General features: G+C 40.4%; 1 protein-coding gene across 7 annotated transcripts in view; it reads left to right on the top strand.

The window, feature by feature from the left end:
• The window catches only part of TECRL (trans-2,3-enoyl-CoA reductase like), a 69,241-nt gene extending 48,572 nt beyond the window's left edge, over positions 1-20,669 (top strand). For 2 of the 7 annotated variants that reach the window (XM_069782093.1, XM_069782122.1), the window contains 10 exons: positions 1,928-2,043; positions 4,683-4,788; positions 6,518-6,590; positions 8,547-8,590; positions 12,328-12,385; positions 13,679-13,764; positions 14,191-14,236; positions 15,796-15,884; positions 18,236-18,260; positions 18,704-20,669. In XM_069782093.1, the coding sequence (XP_069638194.1) occupies positions 1,928-2,043; positions 4,683-4,788; positions 6,518-6,590; positions 8,547-8,590; positions 12,328-12,385; positions 13,679-13,764; positions 14,191-14,236; positions 15,796-15,884; positions 18,236-18,260; positions 18,704-18,822 (762 nt within the window). In that variant the 3' untranslated portion in view covers positions 18,823-20,669. Of the gene's footprint in view, positions 1-1,927; positions 2,044-4,682; positions 4,789-6,517; positions 6,591-8,546; positions 8,591-12,327; positions 12,386-13,678; positions 13,765-14,190; positions 14,237-15,795; positions 18,198-18,235; positions 18,261-18,703 lie in introns of those variants that run through there. The other 5 variants (XM_069782128.1, XM_069782143.1, XM_069782112.1 and 2 more) reach the window with 4 other exon arrangements.
• Positions 20,670-22,282: the final 1,613 nt, after the last annotated feature.

Here is a 22,282-nt window from a genome sequence, read left to right as displayed (position 1 = left end):
GAAGCTTTCCTTCTCCTTGCAGCATCTGAAATCAGCCAGGGGGGAAGGGGGTAACACTTGGTGCAGTGACAAGTAACCACAACTTGGTGCTAAGTCCTGCCAAAATTTGCCTGGCAGCTTTGTAATATGCTCATGCCAAACAGATGATAAAAGCTGGCAGTTATGGGTGTATTTTGTGGTGCAACTCATGGCTGACAGAAAAAGCTACACTGAAGAAAGCAGCTCATTCCAATCTCTTATACTGACCTGCCCAGACCAGATTACCTGCACCTCTGTCTCCTATACCACCATTGTCTATATTTAGTCTATTAGTTTTCAATAGCAGAGGCTGTCTCTTACAGTGTTTGCAGAGTGCCTAACACAGTGGGCTCACAGTTAGGAAGAGACCCATACAACTGCTATTAGGACAAAACTCTAATAAGCCCTTGGGCTGTGGTGTGTTCCACAACAATGTGGGTTCTTAGACACTCTTTGATTAAATGTTTTCATACACACACACACACATTTTTGGGACCATGCAGAGTCTAAATGGAGCACAGAAATCATGGTGTCACGTGGAACAAAAGAGAATTTGACATTTCTGTGGTAGCGAGTGCTGAAGTCTGTTACTTTTGGAGACAGTCCTGCTATGAAAGGGTGAAATTTCAAAAAGTTTCCACCTGTAGTAGAGGAAAAGAAACGGTACTGGGGGACCCAAATGAAGGAAACCTAATTGCAGAACATTTCTGCAGGAAAACCTTTCTGTTTCAAAGCTCTTCTGAAGAGGAATTAGAAGAACAGCCCACTGGGGTTCAGACTACCTGCCAAATACTACTTTTGAGAAAGGCAGTCTAAATTCAGTGTTGCTTTCTTAAGCCACAGGTATTTATCCATTACAATTCTATAGCAGTGCAAATAGCCACCTGAAAGCCAAATGGACCATTAGTTATGAATCTTCATCCCTTAAGCAATACTATGCACTTGAATTATGATTTGCCAGTTGCTGGTCCTTGTAAACATGGACCACACCATTTCCATTTTATTTTGAGATTCATTCCAGTGGGGACAGATGATGAAATTCAGACCTCACATCACTTTAACCACGTTTTACTTCCTCCAGCTGTTTGTAGCTTAAGAGTGTGCCCTGACAAAAGGCAATACAGGCTGTACCAAACCAAAGCCAGAATGTAAAACTGAGAGAGGCTCATGGCAGTCCTATAACTCTGCCTTCTCTCCCTGTGCCCATATGTCCTCTCTGCTCTCTGTGGCTAGCAGGGGTGGCAGTGGGGAGATGAAATTATTTCTTTCTGTTTTACAGGGTAACTTACTTGTCCAATCTGCCCACCACAGGCTACTTCTGCTGATGCCTGCACAGGGAGGAGTCCCACTTGGTCACTGAACAAAGGCTCAAAGCACCATATAACAGGCAGGCAGGTCCTGCTCTTCCACCCATCACCAAATTCCAAGCAATGATCCCTCCTTCCAGATGACTCTGCTAGCAACCAGGATTCAAAGCTATGTTTGTTTCTATCATGCTTTGTTGGCTTTCAACTGATATATCACTTAATTGCAAAAAACACTGGCAGAAAGCAAGCTGCCTTCAGCTTTTGGGCCTTGATTTTCAGTGTTATTTAGATTCCAAATAGGCATCTGATGGCACAGCCAAAAGTATAAAGGGGAGATAACTGTGATTTTGACCACCTTCCATGAAGCATTCCTGATGGGGCTAATGTTCTGCACAGAAACCTCTCTCTCATTTCCTAGATGGATTTTACTCCTTTGCTAAAGAGACAGCAGAAAACCCCCATGTGTCATTTAAGTCCTCAAAATGAAGCCAAAATGGCATTTGAAGGATGAATAGGTGTTGTGGATAGGGGCATTCTTTTTCTCATGCCTTTATTGGTACAATTTCCTACTCCTATACAGCTATTTTCTTTTTCATTTCTAGTTTTTTCTAACAGAATACACCGGGCCTCTTCTAATATATCTGCTCTTTTACATTCGCCTTTCAACTATTTATGATCAAGTGGAAAGTACGAAGAACTTCCGCCACCCAGTGGTTCAGTAAGTGACACTTGTGTGAACTGTTTTCCTGGAGAACAGGGAGCCGGACGGATGGAGATCTCATTTCCAGGGCTGAGAAGGTTACAAGGGGTGTGAGGCTGCATGCCTGGTCTCAGAGTCAGTGGGACTTTCAGCTTGTTCTTATCAATAGCGGTTTGGCATTTTAGCAGCCTGACCAAAAATGGGATCCCAGTTGCAATGGTCACTGCACTTGGTCACAATGGGACATGTAGTATTTTCCCCAAATAGTTTGCACTCTAGACAGCCTGAACAGAAGGTGAAATAATAAACACAGTGGGTAGTAACCCAAAGTCATGCTCGACAGAGAAGAGAGGACAAGACATCAGGTGTCCTGCTCCCAGTCTCTTTACAGTGCATTCCCACTCATAAGATAAGTAGCATCAGCATCCAGCACAGAAGATAACTACACCCACACCGGCTCTCACCTAAGCACAAGGAGGAATTTCAAGAGGTCTGCATGTCATGAGTCAGGTCAAGAACAACTGAGAAATTCAAAATAAGCACCATAGAAATTCAGAACTGGTAATCTGATTTTTGAAACTAGCCTCTTCAAACTGTAATTGTTCCCCAGGGCCATATGCAACATATTTGAGTTCTGAAAGACTTTTAAGAAGTAAAACACTTAAGCGACAAACAAAAATAAGGGCTCAGCCACTGTTATAGACCAGTGAAGAGCACAGGTTGTATCTAGCTGTACAGAAACAAATCAGAGGAGCTCATATATAAGTATAAACCAGATAGTTTTGCTTCTCTCCATCACTGGAACAGTGCTGCTAAAAAGGAAAATTAAACAGCTCTAATATAATACAGTAGGAGCTGACCACAAGGAAATGCAACCTGCTTAGTCTGCTAGAACTCAAGAGCATGCCAAAAAGCAATGAAGAGAGGACAGCCAAACAAGATAGCTTTTAACGACCTTTGACGGCCCCTGCCATTCCCAAGCCTTTTGAAGGACTCTGGAAGAAGCAAAGCAGACCTGATCAATAGGAGGGATTAAGAACTGTTACAGACAAGAAAGTGGCAAGCAGCTGTACACAATAACGCCAGGGAGGCTGAAGGCACTGCCACCACCAACCATACCCCTCCACAGGATAGTGGTTAATGCACCAGGCAGGCTGGGAAATTTCACAGTTAAGGAACTTCTCTTCAGTGTGATTGTCCCCATTCTGGGGGATTAGTGCCTGGCAGAGGGGTGGAGCATGATCAAGGAAAACCTGTTTGCTGCATAAGTTGGAGCACTGGGAGTGGGAGGGCACACAGGGAACTAGTAGCCTCAAGGAACTGTACAGCTTTTCCACAGCACTTTTTGCACACTATGATTGCAGAATCAGAGGAGCTGGTATACAGCAGAGAAACACAGTGAGTAATAATACCATTTACAGATGGAGGAACAGAGACTTGGAGAGACATTAAGGGAGTTAGTGGAGCTGGGAATGAGAACACAGACTAGTTGAATTCAAACCCAGAGCTGCAAGAGGCTTGCCTTCCTTCTCTTGCTCATACACTTAAAAGGAGAGAGTTTCTGGAAGCACGGAAGAGCCAGCAATGCTTTTACCCTGTTTCAAGTGGGCAAGGGGTGTGCAGAATCCTTCCAGTGACCACTCCTTAATGGGTTCATCTGAGGTCCCCATCCTTAGCCAAATTAATTTTAAAATTCCCAGCAAAGCTGGAAGTTTGCTCTAGAATTTGGAGAAGTTGTTAATTGTTTGAAATTTCCTTAGCTCAACTCTCTCTGGTTTAATTACTTTGAAATTGTTTAATCTTTGACTCCGGCTACCGTACAAGGTGCATAATAAAAGTATTTGAGATTTCACATGCTGAAAACCAGTTTTTATTTACGTCTTGTAATTGGTTTGCAGTGAGACAGGCTCTGGTAGTATGGTAAATGTAACCAAGATAAAATGACACCAGGAATCACTCTTGACATTTGTTTCTGAAACTCAATCTCTCTGAGCTGCAACTCATTCTCGGAAGCAAATCAGCAATGCCCATTATTGTTTCATAATATTCCTCAAAAGACAATCAGTATAATAATTTCTACAACAATTACCTCATTTCTTTATAACGGGTAACAAAAAAGCCATCAGAATGGATTAACTTTGCAACAAAATCTCATTTTGCGTCCACAAGGAAATGAAATATAAACTACCTCCATGCAGCTACTTGAGTTGGCAAAGGACGAGGAAACCATTCAGAAGAGATTCAGAATGTTTTTAAATGTCAGGCACATCCTACAGGAGCATTAAGGTGGCCTTAAAATGTGGGAGATGTCTTTTGGAAAAGCACAGCAGGCGCCTGCTTGTATACACAGCTGTCCTGTTTTAATGTCTTGTCAGGGCTATGTATCACATTCAGAGCTCAAGGAGCTCTTTTTAATTCACGGCTAGTAAAAATAAGTTGCTTCCCTGCAAAATGAAAGCAACTTTGTATAACACTGAAAATGATTCTATTAATCTTTGGTTCCAGATGCTTCAATTAAGACAATATCTTAAATCCCAAGATTTCAGTGTGACTGCAGTTTTGCAATATTAGTCCTTATTCCTTTTGTGACATTAAACTGTGAAGTAATAAAAAGCAATCTTTCACTTACCTTAATTTCCTTTCTTTTTTTCTTCCAGTTTGGCCTGCTTCTGCCATTGTTTACACTACATCAGACATCTTCTGGAGACGTTATTTGTTCACAAGTTTTCGGGAGGGCACACTCCTCTGAAAAATATGATAAAGGTGACAATATGTTTATCATTTTGTGTAAGAGAGAATATCCTTATATCAAAGCAGTCCTTGGGAGAAGATAGGAAAATAAAAAATTAATTTATTTTCTAGCTCCAGGAATTATGATTAGTCAAAATACAAATATAGGAAGAATTTCAGGGCCATGTCCCCAAGGACATGAATTGAAATCAATGTCCATTTTAGCTCCTGCATGTCAATGTCCACTTTGACTCATCCACCCAAGGGGCTGATTGTCATGTCCAGGACATTTTTCAGACTGAATGCTATTTTATTATGAGATATGCTGCTGCAACATCTAGCAATGCTGACAGAAATCACACTCCACTTCCTCGGTGCAATATAAATACAGAGCAAGAGACAGGCCTTGCATCAGGAAGCGAAAATCAAATTACAAGGAGGAAAAAAAAATATATTCTCCTTCTATAGATGGAGGCCTCAGGAAGATACTGAGCTGGCCTAAAGTCTTCTGTCTCCCAAAGCCTCCCAAATTTCAACTGTGTGTCATTACTTATAGGCTCTCCTTTCTTTTATTTCACATACTCAATCTCTGTCATTTTGTATCACCCCTCCCCCTCCATCCCATTCAGTGTGATGTAAAGACCCTCCCTTTGCAATACATTTAAGATTTTAGTGAAGAAGACAAATGTATGGCCATGATAGGGGGCTAGACTCAATTCCAGTCAGAAAGGAGCTAATGAGATGCGCAGCTAGAGATGTTGTTTTACAATCCAGAGTGTTTAAAAAAAAAAAAGAAAAAAAAAGAAGAGGAATATAAGCTGAACGGCTTTGGAACCAGAGTGCCATTTCCAAAGTGATTCATGCTTGTGGGAGTTAGACCAACAGTTACTGTTATTCCCTCGTGTACCACAATGGCATTGCATAAAAAGATTAAAAAGACAAATCCTGACTTGCGACCCTACTTATCGGATGGAGCTGTAGCCAGTCGCAGCACACTGCTCTTCCCGAGCATGGGACCCTTAACCTAGACATGTAGAAAGGCTTTATGCAGTCTCCAGGGTGGTTTTGGTTGTTTGGCTGGTGGGTTTTGTTTTTGCCTTGTACCAAAGATGGGAGCAGTGACCCCTACGAAGGGCGAGAACAAGATTGCATTATCTCTGTTTGGGCTTTCCCAAGCCCACGGCTTCAGTCACCAAGCAAAGGCAGGTGGGGTGCTGCTTTTTAACAAGAGGATGAAGTGGGGCTGAATCCATGGCAGTAGATGCAGTGTGTGACTCAAATATCTTTATAGGAACGGTGTGCCTTTTTTTTGCCAGGGTTAAACCAGGCCTACTCAGTTTTACTCTTCATTGTCTCAGCTGGTTTAGTGTTCTGTTTGGCTAGCTCTGTCTTGCCTGGAAATGCTGAGTTTAAGGTATAGTAGCAGCTCAGCTGTGTTAACCAGCCCTAGACTTTTAATAGTACAACTCAGAGAAAAGTGCCCTTCAGCAACAGAATCAAATAAGGAGAAAACAAATGTCAATTCCTACAACAGGCATAAAACACATTCAACACAGACCAAAAAATCTACACTGTGTGTCCTTCTATATTTTTTTTAGTGGCTTCATAGCGTCTTGAAAAGTTCTCTATTCTGTCTCAAGAAGCTACTGCAAAGTCTTTCAATGGTCATCTGGGTTTTGCACTTACCAGAATTTATAAAGTTACAGTTTGTACTTGCTTATCACCCTTTCTAACAAAAAAAAGTATCTTTTGTCCCTTCCAGGGCTGTGCCTTTTACTGGGGATTCACTTCCTGGATTGCATACTACATCAACCATCCACGATATACGCCACCATGTATGTATAAGTAGAGCACAAAACTGACCTTGGTTTTAAAAAGTTTTTGGTATGCAACCTTAAGACCTCCAAAATCAATAGATGGCTCCCACATGAGATCGTATGACTCATCTAGCCAGAGATTAGCCTTTAGTCCCTGTCAGAAGGAAGACTGTTGTGCAGAAGGCACTCCTGCTGTGCCACTGCATGTACGTTCCTGTTCAGTGACAGTCAATCGCTGTCCAGTTTTATGAACTGGAAATATTGGCCCAGCCGAGAAAACACAAAGATTGATATATTTTGCTCATCTTCACAGTATTTGTATTAAGAATGCAGGAGAGAACTAGAGCTGGCTGCATTTTCTTGGAGGAAATATTTATTTGCTAAAGATACATCCTTTTCATGAAAATTAAGATTTTTAATTTTTTTTTGGTGAGAAACCAGTAAAAGTCAAGCAGATACTGCTGATAATAATGAAAAAAATCCTATGCTTTTTGCTTCCAGATTTCATTCATCATTTTGTTCCCTCTCATTATATTTTATTGTTGCACTGCTGTTTCTTCACGTTTTTTTTTCTTCTTGTTTACTCTTCGAGCTTTTGCTTCTTTTGAGCATAATTGGCATAAGTTTTGTTTCCTGCTACTTTACTTTCTTGTGACACCTTAATCTTTCTTTTTCTCTGCATCTTATACTTATCTATGAGCTTTGGGAACAAAGAGTTTGCTTTGCCTTTTATATTTACACTCAGTTAAATTACTAATTTTTAAAAAAAATTTCTCCTACATGGTATTTGCTTTCCTTTCAAAATAGTACAAAATTTCTGTTCCAAAATGATGTGATTCATTGAAAGACAGTTAAATTTGGTGTGGCTTTAACAGTAATGCTGTGAACAATGTTGAAACCTCCCTAGACAGTTTTTAGCAGTCTGGGCCATCAAATCAGTAGTTGCAGCTTCTTTATAGAGGAAACCATTTGTTCAAGACAGCTTTCCAACAGAGAAAGCATTCAGAAGAAGTACTTCTAATTGCTTGTCTCTGCCTTAAAATGACAGTCATAGGTACATGGGTCTAATGCTGGGGATCACCAGCCCTCTGGCATAGTTAGCTGGATCAGTAAAACATCGATGGTTTATTTGAATGCAGGAGAGGGTGACCTCCGCAGCCATATCCAGAGATGGCTGGTTTGGGGACAGGTAAGGAAAGGCAAGCAGAATGCTATGCAGGAGTGTAAATTAAACCAGCGCATGCCCTTGGCACCGCAGAGGAGTCGTGTGCCAGCAGAGAAAAAGGGTTCTCAAAAGTAAAGGTTCAGTGAGACTTGGTCAGGGAAGTGAGGTACATACACGTGGTTTGTGTCCCTCAACTATAACCAAGGTTTACTTGGGAACTGTAAACCTTTGGAGATGAACATGATACAGCACTACAGTGATCTGGGGACAACGGAAAAAGGGAGAGGGCAGGCAAAGGGCAGGTAAAAATTCTAAAGGCTAAATATTTTTCTTGCATGGTGAGACTGTGTAGCAGACAATGGCTATATAGTAAAGCCTCACTCCAAAAAAAAAAAAAAAAAGGAAAAAGTAATGGATAGGTTATATCTTGGGTTCTCTGCTCATGGGATACAAGGGCCTGTGATTCCTGGCCTGGTTCTGCTGATGACCTTCACTTCATCCCTCCTCATGCCTTTCCAAGGAAATTAACACCACCAGCTGCTTTGATGAAGCACTTGGATATGTGAAGCTGACAAATACTAGAAGAAGTTAGGTGAAAACTACCTTGAGATCAGTGGTGAAGAGACTGGCATTTCTAGAGTGTTGTTACTATTTGCATTGTCTTCATATTGTGTGTGATAATATCAATTCTTTCTGCAGAGCCTGTCAGGAAAGAAGTATTTCTGCTCCTCAGCACTAGATTAATTTCACCCATAGCAAACTATGTGCATACTGTAAAATGCAATTTATAATTTTGTTCTGTTTTCTAGCATTTGGCCACAGACAAGTTTCTTTTGCTGCCCTTGCTTTTCTGGTACGTACAAAAATAGTTTTATTAATGACTATGGAATAGGAGTAACTCCCGATTTAGCAACATACAGTAAGGCTGCTATGCATTTGTGTATATATATATATATATATATATATCTCCATGCCCATAGCCCTGTGTCCTTTGACTGGATTTAGTGATAATCTATTACGGTTTCTAGGCCAGGAAGTCTCCTAGTACTGTTTACCTATAGAAAGCTTTCTGAGAGCCATGAAAACATCATCAGCATTATTACTACTCATAATTGTGTAAAAACACAGGTACTTAGACTGGAACTTGCCATTTTTATAACATTGAAGAATTACATCCTAAGCAGACTTTGTGATAGTACTGTGCGCCCTGAATAACTTAACCTCAACAGCTATTAAAAACAATAAAAACAATCCCTGCCAAAGTGGGTTAAGCCAAGGGAAAGCGCAGGCGACAAAGGATGGCTGAGACTACTGAACCTGATGTTTGAATGAACAGAACCATATAGTGAGACAGAGGCTCAGTAAGAAATTCTCACGTGGAAATGTATATTCTCTTCCGTCCTCTATAAGCATTGCACTTGGAAATGCTGTGTGTTGACTTTCCCGAGTAATCATGGGTCAGTAACCAAAACGGTCAGCCTCTTTGAAAGTCAGATACAATTCAGTTTCTAGAAACATAACAAGAAGATGAGACAGTAACTTGTCTAGGCTTCTTCAGGCAAACACTATTCAGAAAAGCATTCAAACAACTCCTTGCAATATTATATGCTTTTGTAAATTCGGGACCCTTAAAGATCCCAGTTTTGGCAGTGTTTTTCTCTGGGGTTGGCCATGCAGTTCTCAGCTTTTCCTGCTCTAATAAAGTATAGCAAAGACAAGTAAAATACTCATATGAAGAAGTTCACGCACTCAATGAGGCTCTACAGCCGAAAGCAATAATCCTGTACTGTGGAGACAGGAGGTTGTGGCAGCTGTAGGCAGTGGTGCGCCCAGAACCTTACTGTCTGCACCCTTCCCAAGCTCAGGAGTTACTTGAAAAGCAACCAACCGCTTGTCTGAATATTCACTGCTACCAGTAAAACTAGCCCTCATCAAAATCTCTGCATAGAAAAAGCCTCCTTTTCTAGTGAAACATCCTTCCTCGCCTCAATATAACAGGCCCTACTATAGCTTTTATGGAAAATGCCTCCATCAAGCAAAGAGATGAGTCCTGTTGGGGGTATTTGCTATAAAACATGGCCAACCCCTTCAGATCTGCATCAGCACCTGGTCTGTGGTCTGAATTCTTGTAGCTCTTTTGAGAACTTCCTACCCATGGAAACTCAAAGCCTTTCCCTTTCAGACCTTGTTCTGGCAGGTTCCCAGACAATGAATTTAAAACAGCAACATACAGAATAAAATAACATGAATCTGTTTTCACAGGTTTCTAAAACATACAAATAAAGTATTTGGAAGATGTCTTTTCTTTTCCTCTTTTAACGCTTGTCTTTGTTACATATCCTGATTTAAGTGTATACATCTGCAGCTGCAGTAAACAACAGTACTGAATAATCTGAAGAGTGTCAGCAGGCCCTTCTGATTCTCATAGTTTGAGAAATCACTCTAAGCTTTGCAGGGATGTTTTTCTCATAGGGTCACGTGGAATATAAAGAGGGGGAACAGTACGTAGACTTCAATATTTTAGCAACATAAATATGGTAAGCATTTTTCCTGCTGTTCCCCACTGCCCCATATTTCATATCTGAGACACTGACTAAGGACTAGCTTACATTTAGCAGTACTTCTCAATACAGAGCATTAGCAGCCACATTTATAAAGAGGGACATAACAGCTAATTACAGCAGAACGCAGCTGCAGAGTCAAAGGTAAGCCAATAAAAATCCCTGCAGAAATGCCCTTTGCTTGCTTTACTTAGAATTGATTATAGAATTAGTAGGTGTTAACTACAGTGTGTGAATCTCTCTTGCTTCACAATAGTATGGGCATTGCATGTTTCAGTATGTATAGTGTTTCACAAAAACACTTTTAACTTTGAAACTTTTTTCTTTAAAATAATAGTAATCAGAAAAAAATCATGTTCCTAGCTCATAATTGGAAGTACGTAAATTAAAACTACTTCTATTGCTATGGCTAGAATTATAGCTTCTGATATGGTATTTTATAATAGAATCTCCTTTTCTGGCTATTTAGTGTTTTACATCTGGTGTTTATGATAGATGACAGCCAGTTAGTTGTAATTAAAAAACATAAAAGGACTGCAGGATTTGACCCATGACTACATATCCATGCAGAATAACAGCTTTGCTGATAGAACTGATTTAAACTTTCCTGACAAAACCCACAGAAATCTCTCTGCCAAAAAGAGGAAAATTCTTTAGCAATGCTATCTATCTACAATATTCTTTCAGAAAATGGCACATTTCAATACAAAATGAAGTTACATATTCCTTTCAATTAGTTGTAATTGAAGATTGTAATGGATGACTTTCAGAATTGGCTTTAAAAAATTACAATTGGATTTCTTTTTTTCTGTATTAATTTTGTGACTTTACACTTTTAATGTCTCTAGGTTTTAGCACTCCTCCTTTTTATTTTAATTTCTTAATTTTTTCCAGCCTTGTAAAATTTAGAATGACAAATGATATAAGAAAACACAACTTTTTAACACTGCATTTTTTTAATTTGAGAGGAGAAATCAGTCTTCAAACCCAGAAATGAATAAAAATGTTCAATTCAGTCCAAGACTGAAATGTATACAGAATTTTGGTTTTCTTCACAAAGCTGGGGAAAAATTAAAAAAATAAAATTAGACTGCTGTACTGACAGGCTTTCTTTTCAAGGAATTGAAACTGGTTTTCCTACCAGTTCTCATATTAAAAATTGGCAGTGATTGGGTTTGATTCTACAGTAGTTGTAATTGATGAAGTACTGAAAGCCACAAGCAAATCTGAAATACCTTGTACTACATGCTATATAACCAAGTGGGGAGACATGGTACCTCTTCCAAAGATTTAAACCATCTAAATATTAAAGACCAGGTTTGAGAGGTTGGTTAAGGCTGGAAATGGCATAACCAGAGAGTAGCAGAACGAGGAATAATACTGGCTCCTTTCATTTTTCAATTCCCAACTACTATCTATTCGACCAGTCTGCCCTTCAGAGAACCGCTACCTTTTTATTCACCCTGGTTTTCCTTCCTCTGACTTACCTAAAGAACCGGTTACCATACTCTGTAACTGGCATAACAGAGGTGTTAAGCTGAACACCTTTCAAAGTGTGTGTAGGAAGAGGGTAGGCACATTAACTCATGACATCTTTACAAAACCAGTGGTCAACTTTTCACCTGCTTCTTTGGAGCCTGGATTAAATCCAAATCCTGACAATGATGTTCGGTTCAGAAAAGTATCTTGCTAAATTCCTTAGACCCCAGGGAGCCTCTCCGATCTCCCCAGACCAAAGCATGTTGCACATGCTGGGTATGAGAACCACACTGAAGGCATGCCTGCAATGAGCTCGGCGGAGCTGAAACGTGGGCTTTCATCCCCAGGCTGTGCCCGCGGTGCTCACTAGACACTTGTGTGTTTGACAGAGATCACAGAATGTATTTCCTGTGGGAGAGTCATTTCAGAGTACACATCTTCTAGATACAGAGACTAGAGTTTTAATGGGGGGATTCTGGTTACGCACTGCAACGGAGTTACCGCAGCATTTTAGGGATACAACTAAAAATATGTTTTTAATGTCTTGCAGATGTGTGAAGCTGGAAATCACTTTATCAATGTAACTTTAGCTCACCAAAATCATTCAGGTCTGTCTTTGTTGTCTGTTTGTCTATTTAAGACTGAAATGTGCTTAACCTATCCATCTTCTGCTGGTATACAGTAATTTATGTATCCACATCCACAGAATAAAGAAAGATGAAGTAGGTACCATGCCATTGGTATAACATCTTCAAAATAAATGTGGTGACAAGGAAACATTAGCAACACTGTTATTGTTTCAAAGCTTATAGCAAACTTATCTTAATTAGACACAACTGCAATGTAAATATGGATTTAAGCATGGAAGTTCTCTAAAGCATCCTGTTGACTGACAACAGAGGATTCCATTTTAAATATGTTTGAAAAACTTTTAAACTAGACTGCAGAGTTTTTAGGTACATGCATCTCATGCAAAGATAACACACACCTATATATACAAATACACAAAGATAGACTCATGAATACCTACACAGGCATCAAAGTATATATACGCTCTTAAAAGGCTGCTCCAAGCATAGGTTTTCAGGATCTTTCGTACCATGAGAATAAAAGTTATATACTAGAAAGTAAAATATATTTTCAGATAATAATAGTATAATTCCTACTACAACACTGTATTCAAGAAAATACTTTATCACAGTATGATCAACTTCACACACTGACGTCAGTTTCTAGTCTGGAAAACTTTTGATGTGCTGTGGTTAGGCAGGTCCTTATGTTCTTTGTTGCAAGGGGCCTAATTCAGTTTAAAAACAGCAAGACCCAAATAATTCATCTGCATTCTCAGTGCCTACAAGTATTGAAGATAACATTGTTGCCAGAACTTAAAAATGAAATGTTGCGTATATGGCTTTTTGTGAGTTTTATCTGTGGCTGTAGAGAGTCATCTTGTTAGCTCTGGAGTTGTTTTCCTGTTCTACCCTGGGATGAAGGATGAAGATGCGAGAGGGGACAGGTTCATGTTCCTGAGTCAGGCTGAATAAGATACAGCTGCATCCTTTACATCCCAGAAGAGTGCCCTTAGCCCTCGCCCGCTGGCTAGCCCGCATTAAACTACTTGTCTCTCTTCCTCTGAACAAAGGTCGCATCCTTTGGACATGCCAGACCTTCCTGTAAAAAAAGATACATGGCTCACTAAGCAGCATTCTCACTAGGATAAATACAGCTTTTGCTGTCTCAAAAGATTTCACTGAAACTTTTCTAACAAGTGGTACTCTGGGAGCATTGGCCAAGGGGATGGCTGTTACACAGGCAAGTTATAAGGCTCAGTTCCCCTCCCTGTACTGAAACTGGTTTTGTCTGTTTGGTTTTTGTTTTCCTTCTTTTTTCCTTTCATAAAGGAAGTAAAGCCTGTTTTCCAAGTCCAACTTACAACCCCTTCACGTGGCTCTTCTTGCTGGTATCCTGTCCCAACTATACATATGAGGTACATGACTTTCTTCTGCTTACATGCAAAGGGTAGGTGGTTAACTGTGTCACAGCTTTTGCCTGCAGAAAATCTGCAATGCCTCCACGCAGTTCCCTCTGCTCATCAATCATTATGTTCTGTACGTCAGAGTCTCCTTGCTCCCACAAATGTTTTGCCACCAGACCCTTCTTTTCCCTCGCATCAATATCATGACTCTTGTGTATATTGCCCTCCACTACAGACTTCCCAGTGATCCAAGGATTTACCACCTATCTCCTCACCCCATCCAGCACACTGCAGGTTTCCTTTCTAGCTATTTTTCCTCTTCCATTTCCAGTACAAGTATCATGCTCTTCTTCCAGGAAGAGCTTTCGAAAACTTGTCCTTTTGCTTTACATAAAGTATACAATTAACAGATTAACAGTGCTTTTTTCTTTGCAACAGGTTGGGTCTTGGATTAGTTTCACAGTGATGACACAAACCCTGCCAGGTAGGTTTGAAACAGAATGAAGATAGCCTCTAAATAATGGACGTAAATTCTGAAAATATAAAATTTGCCAAAAAATTTATAGCATATGAAATATTGCCATCGAATCCCCCTTGTGGCATGATTGTATAAACTTTCAAAGTCCTACCCTCAGAAAGCTGCAGAGAGCATGAACACTACTGCAACACCTTCTTTTGATCAAAACCAGCTCTCTGCTTTTTGTGAAATATTGTTTTTTCTTCTGTTTCCCCAGTGAAAGCAGACATTGAAATTTAGGGGGAAAAAAAAAAGTCAGTATTCTTCATTTACAGTCAATCATTTTTGATATAGGAAAATTTCTTTGTATTGTAAACCTGGAATAATACTTCTAATAGGGAGAAGAAAACAGATGAACTTAGTATTTCAAAAGAGGAAAGACACATGTTCCTGGTAGCATTTCCCTGTTTGCTTATATCAGGCAACCAGCTTGTAACAGAAGCCTGCTTAGTAGCATTCACAACTCTTGCTCAGTACTTTCCTGCATCCTTAGAGACCTAAATACCCATACAATATGGTCCCTGGGACTGAGGTCTCCAAAATATTAACTTTTTAATTATTTTTCTATTCCAAAATAGAAACCTATAAAAGCTACTTGCAAAAAGTAGCCCCACATGGTTTACAAATGAAAAAGAAAGGAATTTCAAAAGCGGATTAACCTGCTTCATGCAAAAATCAAACTTTTCATTTTTTTACAAAAGATATAACATTTTTTGTGCATTAGGCTCTGGTATGGAAATGACCTGAAAGTTTGAGGGCATTGTAGGGCTGCGTTGAGGAGGGCAGGGAGCAGCAACATATGCAGCACACTCATCCTTGCTGTAACTGTCCCAAAGATAACTTGACCAGATGCCAAATGAATGTTTGTGATCCATTAGCTCATTTTAAGGAAGAAAGGACAATGAATTTGCAAAAAGCACCTGTAAAAGCATTCCCCATTCAGTGCCACTCAGCCCGAAGGGAGAGGTACCTGAGAGACCACTTACTGGCTCCTGACAACTGCAGCAGGGGCCTGGGCATCTATAGCTGTTAGGCTTTGTGAGACCTTGCTGCCAGGCAGCTACATCTATTTGTGCACCTATTGCCTACTTGCTCCAGGGCCAAGTTGTCGCTCCATGCAACAGGAAGTTCAGCCCAGCTCCCTGTTATGGTTGGGAGCCAGAGGTAAAAACAAAGAAGTGTTATAGGCCAAAAGCAAACCAGAAAAATATTTGAGAGAGGCCGTGGGTAATTCTGTGCTGAGACAGCACCATGCCCAAGGAGGCCTTGTGATTTATGGCAAAGTCATAGGTGATACAGGGCGCGTCCAAGAGATGTGAACATCATCTGTGTGAATTCTGATGTGGAGGATGAGCCTCAGGCTATGGTATATCAGCAACTGCAAGGCTGAGAGCAAGGGCAAAGTTAACTTGTCTCTGCCCACAGAAGAGACTACAGACTTTTCCATGAACCCTCTTGTATTCACAGAAACACACACTGAAAGAAAACACGTGATCCTTTTTTCTTTTCCTCTTTTTCCTTGGTAGTTGGAATTTTTGCTTTCCTGATGGTCATCCAGATGTCTCTCTGGGCCCAAAAGAAACACAAGCTGTACCTGAAGAGATTTTATCCAGAGGTGCGGAGAAAAGCAGCTATGATTCCTATCATCTTCTAAGCTCTTCACAAGAGTTGGAGCCTATGTGTACAGTTCAAGAGCTAACTCAGAGCAAATGAGCCATTTCATTCAGTAACCAAAGTGGATCAGAGGAAGAACTATTGGATATCTTTTTCAGAAAATTAACAGTTCAAGATGAAGAGCTTTTAATTAAGTGAAAAAATGTAGCTCTTGAAGCCTTGGTTCCTACTAAAAGATATGATTTAATTAGATTTTCTGTAATGGAGCTAATTGGGAAGGGACAAGAAAATTGCTTATATTGAATGTTAGGCTAGATATTTAGCTGGTGTAAATGGGCACAGATGCTGTTAAAATTAACAAATACAGCTCATCTGCATGCATTCAGGTCTGGTGATTTTAAGGTTCAGTGTTAGATGTTGATGAGAGCCTTGGATTCTTTGCATCAGAAGATGTTTCACAGCCTTATTTTTATTAAACTGCACAGAAACAGCACGTTCTGCCTCAGCTCCTCTGAAGCATCACATCAAAGAATGACTGCTACACTGTTAACACAGTTTAGTCTAGCTTTGCAAGGTTTTTCTTTCTTTCTTTTTTTTTTTAAATTGAATCTCATAGCAAATTATTCAATACAAATTGGCTTAAATTGATCACTGCAGAGAGGTCTGCCTTTCTTTTATTTTCAGGTAGGCAGATCAGCCCCATGATCCCAGGAGGGGACTGTTTGTGAGGTGTTTCCCATCTTGCTACTAATTTGCAGCATGACCTTGGGAACATCATTTAAGTCCACCCTCCTTTCTTACATTGAACAGTTCTGGAAATAGCAGAAGACTTTTCTGGACTAACAAGCATGTTAAGATTCCCTTGTTCAGTGCCCAGCTGCATCAAACACCATTCACCTTACTTGTATCAAGCACTGTGAAATCCTTGGGCACAAGGTGAACCAGAGTACAGCTCATTATCGAAAAGGATAGGGATCCTGCCAAATGCATTTCAGTCCCTATCTGAACTGCCTCAGCTGGACAGTGCTGAAAGGCTTCAGCTCCCCTTCACTTTGGTTACTATCTATTACTTTGCTTTCCAGGACATTATTTTTTAAGGGATTCTCTGGGCTTGTTATTTCAAGTCCTGAAAACACTTATTTGGCTCCATTTGCAAATCAGTGGTATACATGTCAGGCAGAAGCACAATTTTGGTTACAGAGAGCAAAAGAACCAGAACTGCTTCAGGAAGTATTAAGATATGGAGCGTTAGGGCATTAAGTCCAGTTTTCATTCTATTTCTGTTGCACATTTATCGGTGTCTTTTGGCTCCCTTAGGCTGGTGAAAAATCTTGCCTAAAGAACTTTAATCATTAGAGAAACACCGGAGTACACAAGCAAGGCAGGCAGTTAGTCTCCTAAAGGCGCTGTTATCTTTGCACCAGCTCAAGTCTTCTAACAAAGTTAATTTGCCCAGTAAATCGGGTTCATATCCCTCTTCTAATGTCTAACTTGCAACACTTATCCTATTAGCCACTGTAACTCAATTTCGTCTTGGTAATATAAATAAATCACTTTCTGTAGTTTTTTAACTTGTAACCTGTGAACACCTAGAATTTTTTATTCCTGTCAATGGAAAACTCGAGTGACAGTGAACATCCAGTCCTCTAACCCAGATTGCTATGAAGACCTGTTTTTGAAAAATTATTTTCTGTACTCTTTAGTCACTTATACCTAGCAACAATATTTTTGAAACCCGTTTTTTTCCAGCCAGTGATAGATTCATGAGTCAAGACTGTTGACTGTTTTTTTTTTAATCCAGCTACTAGGATTGTTTTCATTTCATGTTTATTAAAAGTCTCATTTGAGCAATCTTCAAGTTTAAAATAGTTCATGTGGGAGGGTAACTTGCCAAAATGACTTCTTTACCTGTTAATCTCTTGATTACAATGGCTGCAGCTTTAAGTCTGTTCAAGTCTTGTTTCCAGAGTGATTCCAATTGCTATGAGCAGGGTTCCTATTCAAAAGTTAGCTTAGGCAAAGGAAGTACTTCGGGAATTGTTTACCTCCCTGCTTATTAGTTGGTCATTCAGCACATGGAGCGGGGGGGTGGGGAGAAGGGTTTTGTCTCCTGTAGTAAATGACTAAAGTTTTAAAGCAGGGGTAAGAGCAAACACTAGGTAAGAACAAATGAAGATATGTCACAGAAGGCTGGCTCAGATAAAAGTGACAGATATTTTGAGATTCACCAATGAGGTGTTGACCAGCTAAAATTGCTCTGAACAGTGTTAAATGGCTTCACAAATAGCAATAAATCCAAATTCCTGCACCTTCACAGATCTTTCTGTATTACTCTGTCCTGTCTGATTTCAGGGCAAGTTCCATGTGGCTAGAGCAGGTAAGTTAACTTCCTGGCATGGGCGACATATTTTGCTTTAAAACAAAAAGTATATACAAATGGTCAGTCTTTGTTTTGATAAGTGTTTTGAGGGCCTTGATTTTGGAAAAAAAAAAAGAAAACAAAAAGAAAAAACCTACAAAAAACCCCAAGCAAACAAAAAAACCCAGGCAAAAAGTAAGTATCACTATATAAAAAGTTGTGATAGACAGTGATTTTACCCACAAGTATAATGCACCTTTTGAATCAAAACAGTTGCCTCCACACAAACATTTTCATGGGAAAGTTTGTCATGACTGTGGTGATTACCTGGGGAAAAAAATGCCTTACTGAGCTCTAAATATACTGGTATTTCTTGTATTAGGGGCTGCTGAGGAAGTAAATGGTTAACTGTAAATTCCTTTGGCAATATTTTCTCTTAAGCATAGACCTAACTTTTTCAGAGCCATCAGTAGAAGGAAGGCAGGGGCAAGGCCACACTACTACCAGAATTTCATCATGTTTCAAGGTCAAAGGGAAGGAGTCAACCTGCAGTATGAGCCATCAGATGCAGCTCGGGTAGTTGCTCCCCACTTTGGCCACTCTTAATACGGAGCCGCTTCACAGGCATTGCTGAGGATGTCACCATTCCAGTGCACTGGACGCAGTGGTGTCCATGGAAAAGGGAAAATAATCAGGACAATATGAATTACATTTTGCAATCCCGCTTCTGCATGAGGGCCATGAAATCCACTACTTGCAAGAAAATCCAATTTGTCCCTTTGAGCGAAATCCCTTTCTGATGCCGTTCTCCTCAGTTTTTGCATCTGGAAAGATGACAGGCTGCAGGGCAGTGAATCCAGTCCCAGCGGTGCCCTGCCCTTGCCTTCGCTCCCAGGGCCAGCCCGAGCTGCCCTGTGGCTTCTGTCAGCCCCAAAGCTTTCCTAACAGCTCACAGAGACAAATTACGGCATTTGTCAGAAGAGGCAGGAGGCAGCAGCACCGTACAGCAGAAGAATCGAGTGGTTGAAGTTGGAGATGCATTCAGGTGAGATATGAGGAGCCGGTGCGGTCACTGGCACAGCTAGGCCCCCAGGTATAGGGGTGATTCCTGTTCAATGCTCCTCAGAAACTAAGCCGTCTGAGCCAGGGGACCACAAATAACCAAGATACAGAGGCACTGGGCCTACTAGACAACAGTTTTGGCAGGGGCTGTGTAAAGATAAATCGGAAGTGCCAATGGGTCCTTCCTGGCCTGCCCACAAGGACTGTGCGAACGGCAGTGCTCGGCCTGTGGGCTCGACGCGTGTCTCAAAATAAATGCTTCCTGGCCCACCTGGAGAGACTGCTTAACACCCAGGTCCCTCCGTGTTCACCCTGCAGCTTGCAGCTGGGTTTCTGCTGTGATCTTTCAGGCGGGCGAGTCCCATCTTTCCCAAAGTATTCCCAAGACTTTCAAATTCAGAGGCCTAAAGCTAAGCCTTCATATGTGCAGCTCTGCAATTTTGTGGCCTGCTCTTGCCATGAAACGCCAGCCTGGAAAAGAGCAGGCACCAGCTCAGGCTTCCTGGTGGTGCTGGGAGGCGTTGTGATGGGGAACCAAAGTGGCAGATGCTCCTGTACACAACTTGGCAGCCTGTATTTGGAACCTCAGTTTGAAAAAGCCCTTAAACCCCAGCCATATGCTTGCCTTATAGGACAGTTACCGCATCTTTGCAGCTGACAGGACTGAAAATGATCTCAATGATTTCATCTTTCCATAGGGAAAGTAGAGCTTGAAAGGACACTGAAAGCAGAAGTGAGTAAAGGCAGATGGTCATCCTTTTTTAAAGATGCTATTATCATCAAAATATCTTGTACTTTCCATTGTTTTGTATAAAGAAAGTGACTCTAAATTGGCTTTTATCACACTAGGAACTGAGATAAAGCAGCCTGATATCAAAGTAGTTCTCTGAAAGAGAGCCTGCAGTGATAGCTAAATACAATAAAATAAAAATCACTGAATGTGAAGACTTCTAAAGCACACTATAAGAGGAAGAAAGCTGTAGGAAAGCAAGAGACTATTTATCTATTTATAGTTTTAACAAGTGCTGCTGAACTAAAAATTAATTCAAACCGTAAAGAGTTTTCCAGCAAGCTAATATTTTCCACATGATGCTTTATTGGCTTCCCTTTTCCGTATTTTCCTAGGCACAAGTTTTGTGTTCAAGCAATATGCCCTGTCATTAACATTCATGAAAGCTTTTAGAGAAATGCACTGTATGCCTGTTCCAGTGTTCCACAGATAAACGTAAATGAAGTGTTGGGCTGTCACTGCACACAGATTAGTATCTACATGAATAATACTTTATTATGAAAAGCCTGGTTTATCACAGATGAGTGTATAAAGGCTGCTGTATAGCTACGATTAAAGGCAATTTTCACATCATACATGTTTAGCACCACAGAAGAATGTTTATTTTAATGGTCTCTGCATATCCTCAGCCATATGTGACTCAAACATACAACTCTCTCTGCAGGTATCGGAACCAAGAGCCGAGCTATCCTCGGCCTTTATCATGGTCCCAGTGTTTGCTTATTTATTTGTCTAGCACACCAGAGACTGGCTCTCATGTGGCTCTGCCCTGTGAGGATATCTGAGAAAACTTTCCCTTGCCCACCTTGTCTGACTGGACAAGCAGTTGTCCAGGTGAGGAGTGTCAGTCACTGTGTGACTGAAATAATGCACACTGAATTTCCTTGCATTATAATAGTCAATCTAAAACCCCTTTACCAAAGCAAAAGTCAAGTTAATGGGTCCTGAAATACGTGCGCTTAGATTAAAAAAACCCTACCACATATTAACACCTCCACAATACCCAGGCTTCTAACGTATACCTGCTTTTATCTAACTTCTAAAGCCTTTGAAGACTGAGGAACCAAGTAAGAGGAAATCATTGATAGTTAAAAGAAATATGATAAGAATATTCAATACTACTAATGAATTCCTTATTTCAAAAAGCAAACTTTACATCTTTTGTCAAAGAAATCTGATTGTTAGCCAGCTTCCTCCTAATACACAGTATTATTCCTGTGAAAAATAATATAGCTCTACCAGTGATCCCTTTTCTTCCGAGTACCCAGCCATACTCAATAAGGAAGGCTTTTGTTTTAAAATTACATGTTTCACCATTTGGGGGCTCTTTTAAAGCACTGCAGGACAGGCTCCAAAGAAAACAGACCGCATCAAACTTTATTTTCCTCTTATTCATACTGAAAAGTTGATGAGTTTTCAGTTGACTGGGGAAGCACTGTGACACTAAGTTACAAACCAAACAAATATTTATAAAGGTGTCCCTCTCCTCAAGGCAAGAATAGAAAAAAAGGTACTTTTTTTCACTTCTACTAATAATATGAGGCCATTTCCCAGGTTCAAGGGCATCCTTGCAGAAGGATACATTGATTAGAGAGTTGGAAGGACCAGAATGTGGTCGCAGTCTGCTTTTAGGGATTAGCAGCTATGTCTTTTTGGAAAGAAATTTCACTCTTTCTGACAACTGAGCTTGACAGAAATGGATTAAAGATGACACATCTCCAATATTGTATCTAATGAAAAACAAAGTACCTATTCTTAAGCCAACAGGGAATATTTGTCACATATACAAACACTGTATTCTTCCACCCTCTGCTTTACATCATCTCTTTGCAGAAGGTGCTTTGCATTTGGACTTTCATTCTAACTCTTAATTACTTACCTATTAGAGCTTTGATATAGCCACTGATGTCACAGGAAAAACAGCTGTTGATTTCAAAACATTAAGGATGAGGAATCTGTTTGTACACTGTTAACGAATTTCAGCCCTGTTGCCCCACACATACGTGATTACTTTGCTGCCATTTATAGTTATCCTTCCAATAGCCATGTGAAGCACAATGCCATGTTCAGCGTCTTGCTAAACATCCCACCTTAATCCAGTTGCAGAACACAGAGCTAAATCTCGAAGCGGTGAATTGCAATACTCTGCAGTACCTGAGCCCTAACTTCAAAATGACTGTCCTTGCTT

Source organism: Haliaeetus albicilla, chromosome 1 (genome assembly GCF_947461875.1).
Source record: "Haliaeetus albicilla chromosome 1, bHalAlb1.1, whole genome shotgun sequence".
Lineage (NCBI taxonomy): Eukaryota > Metazoa > Chordata > Aves > Accipitriformes > Accipitridae > Haliaeetus > Haliaeetus albicilla.
Note: the sequence above shows the minus strand (reverse complement) of the source record. Positions and strands in the feature narration are given on the sequence as shown.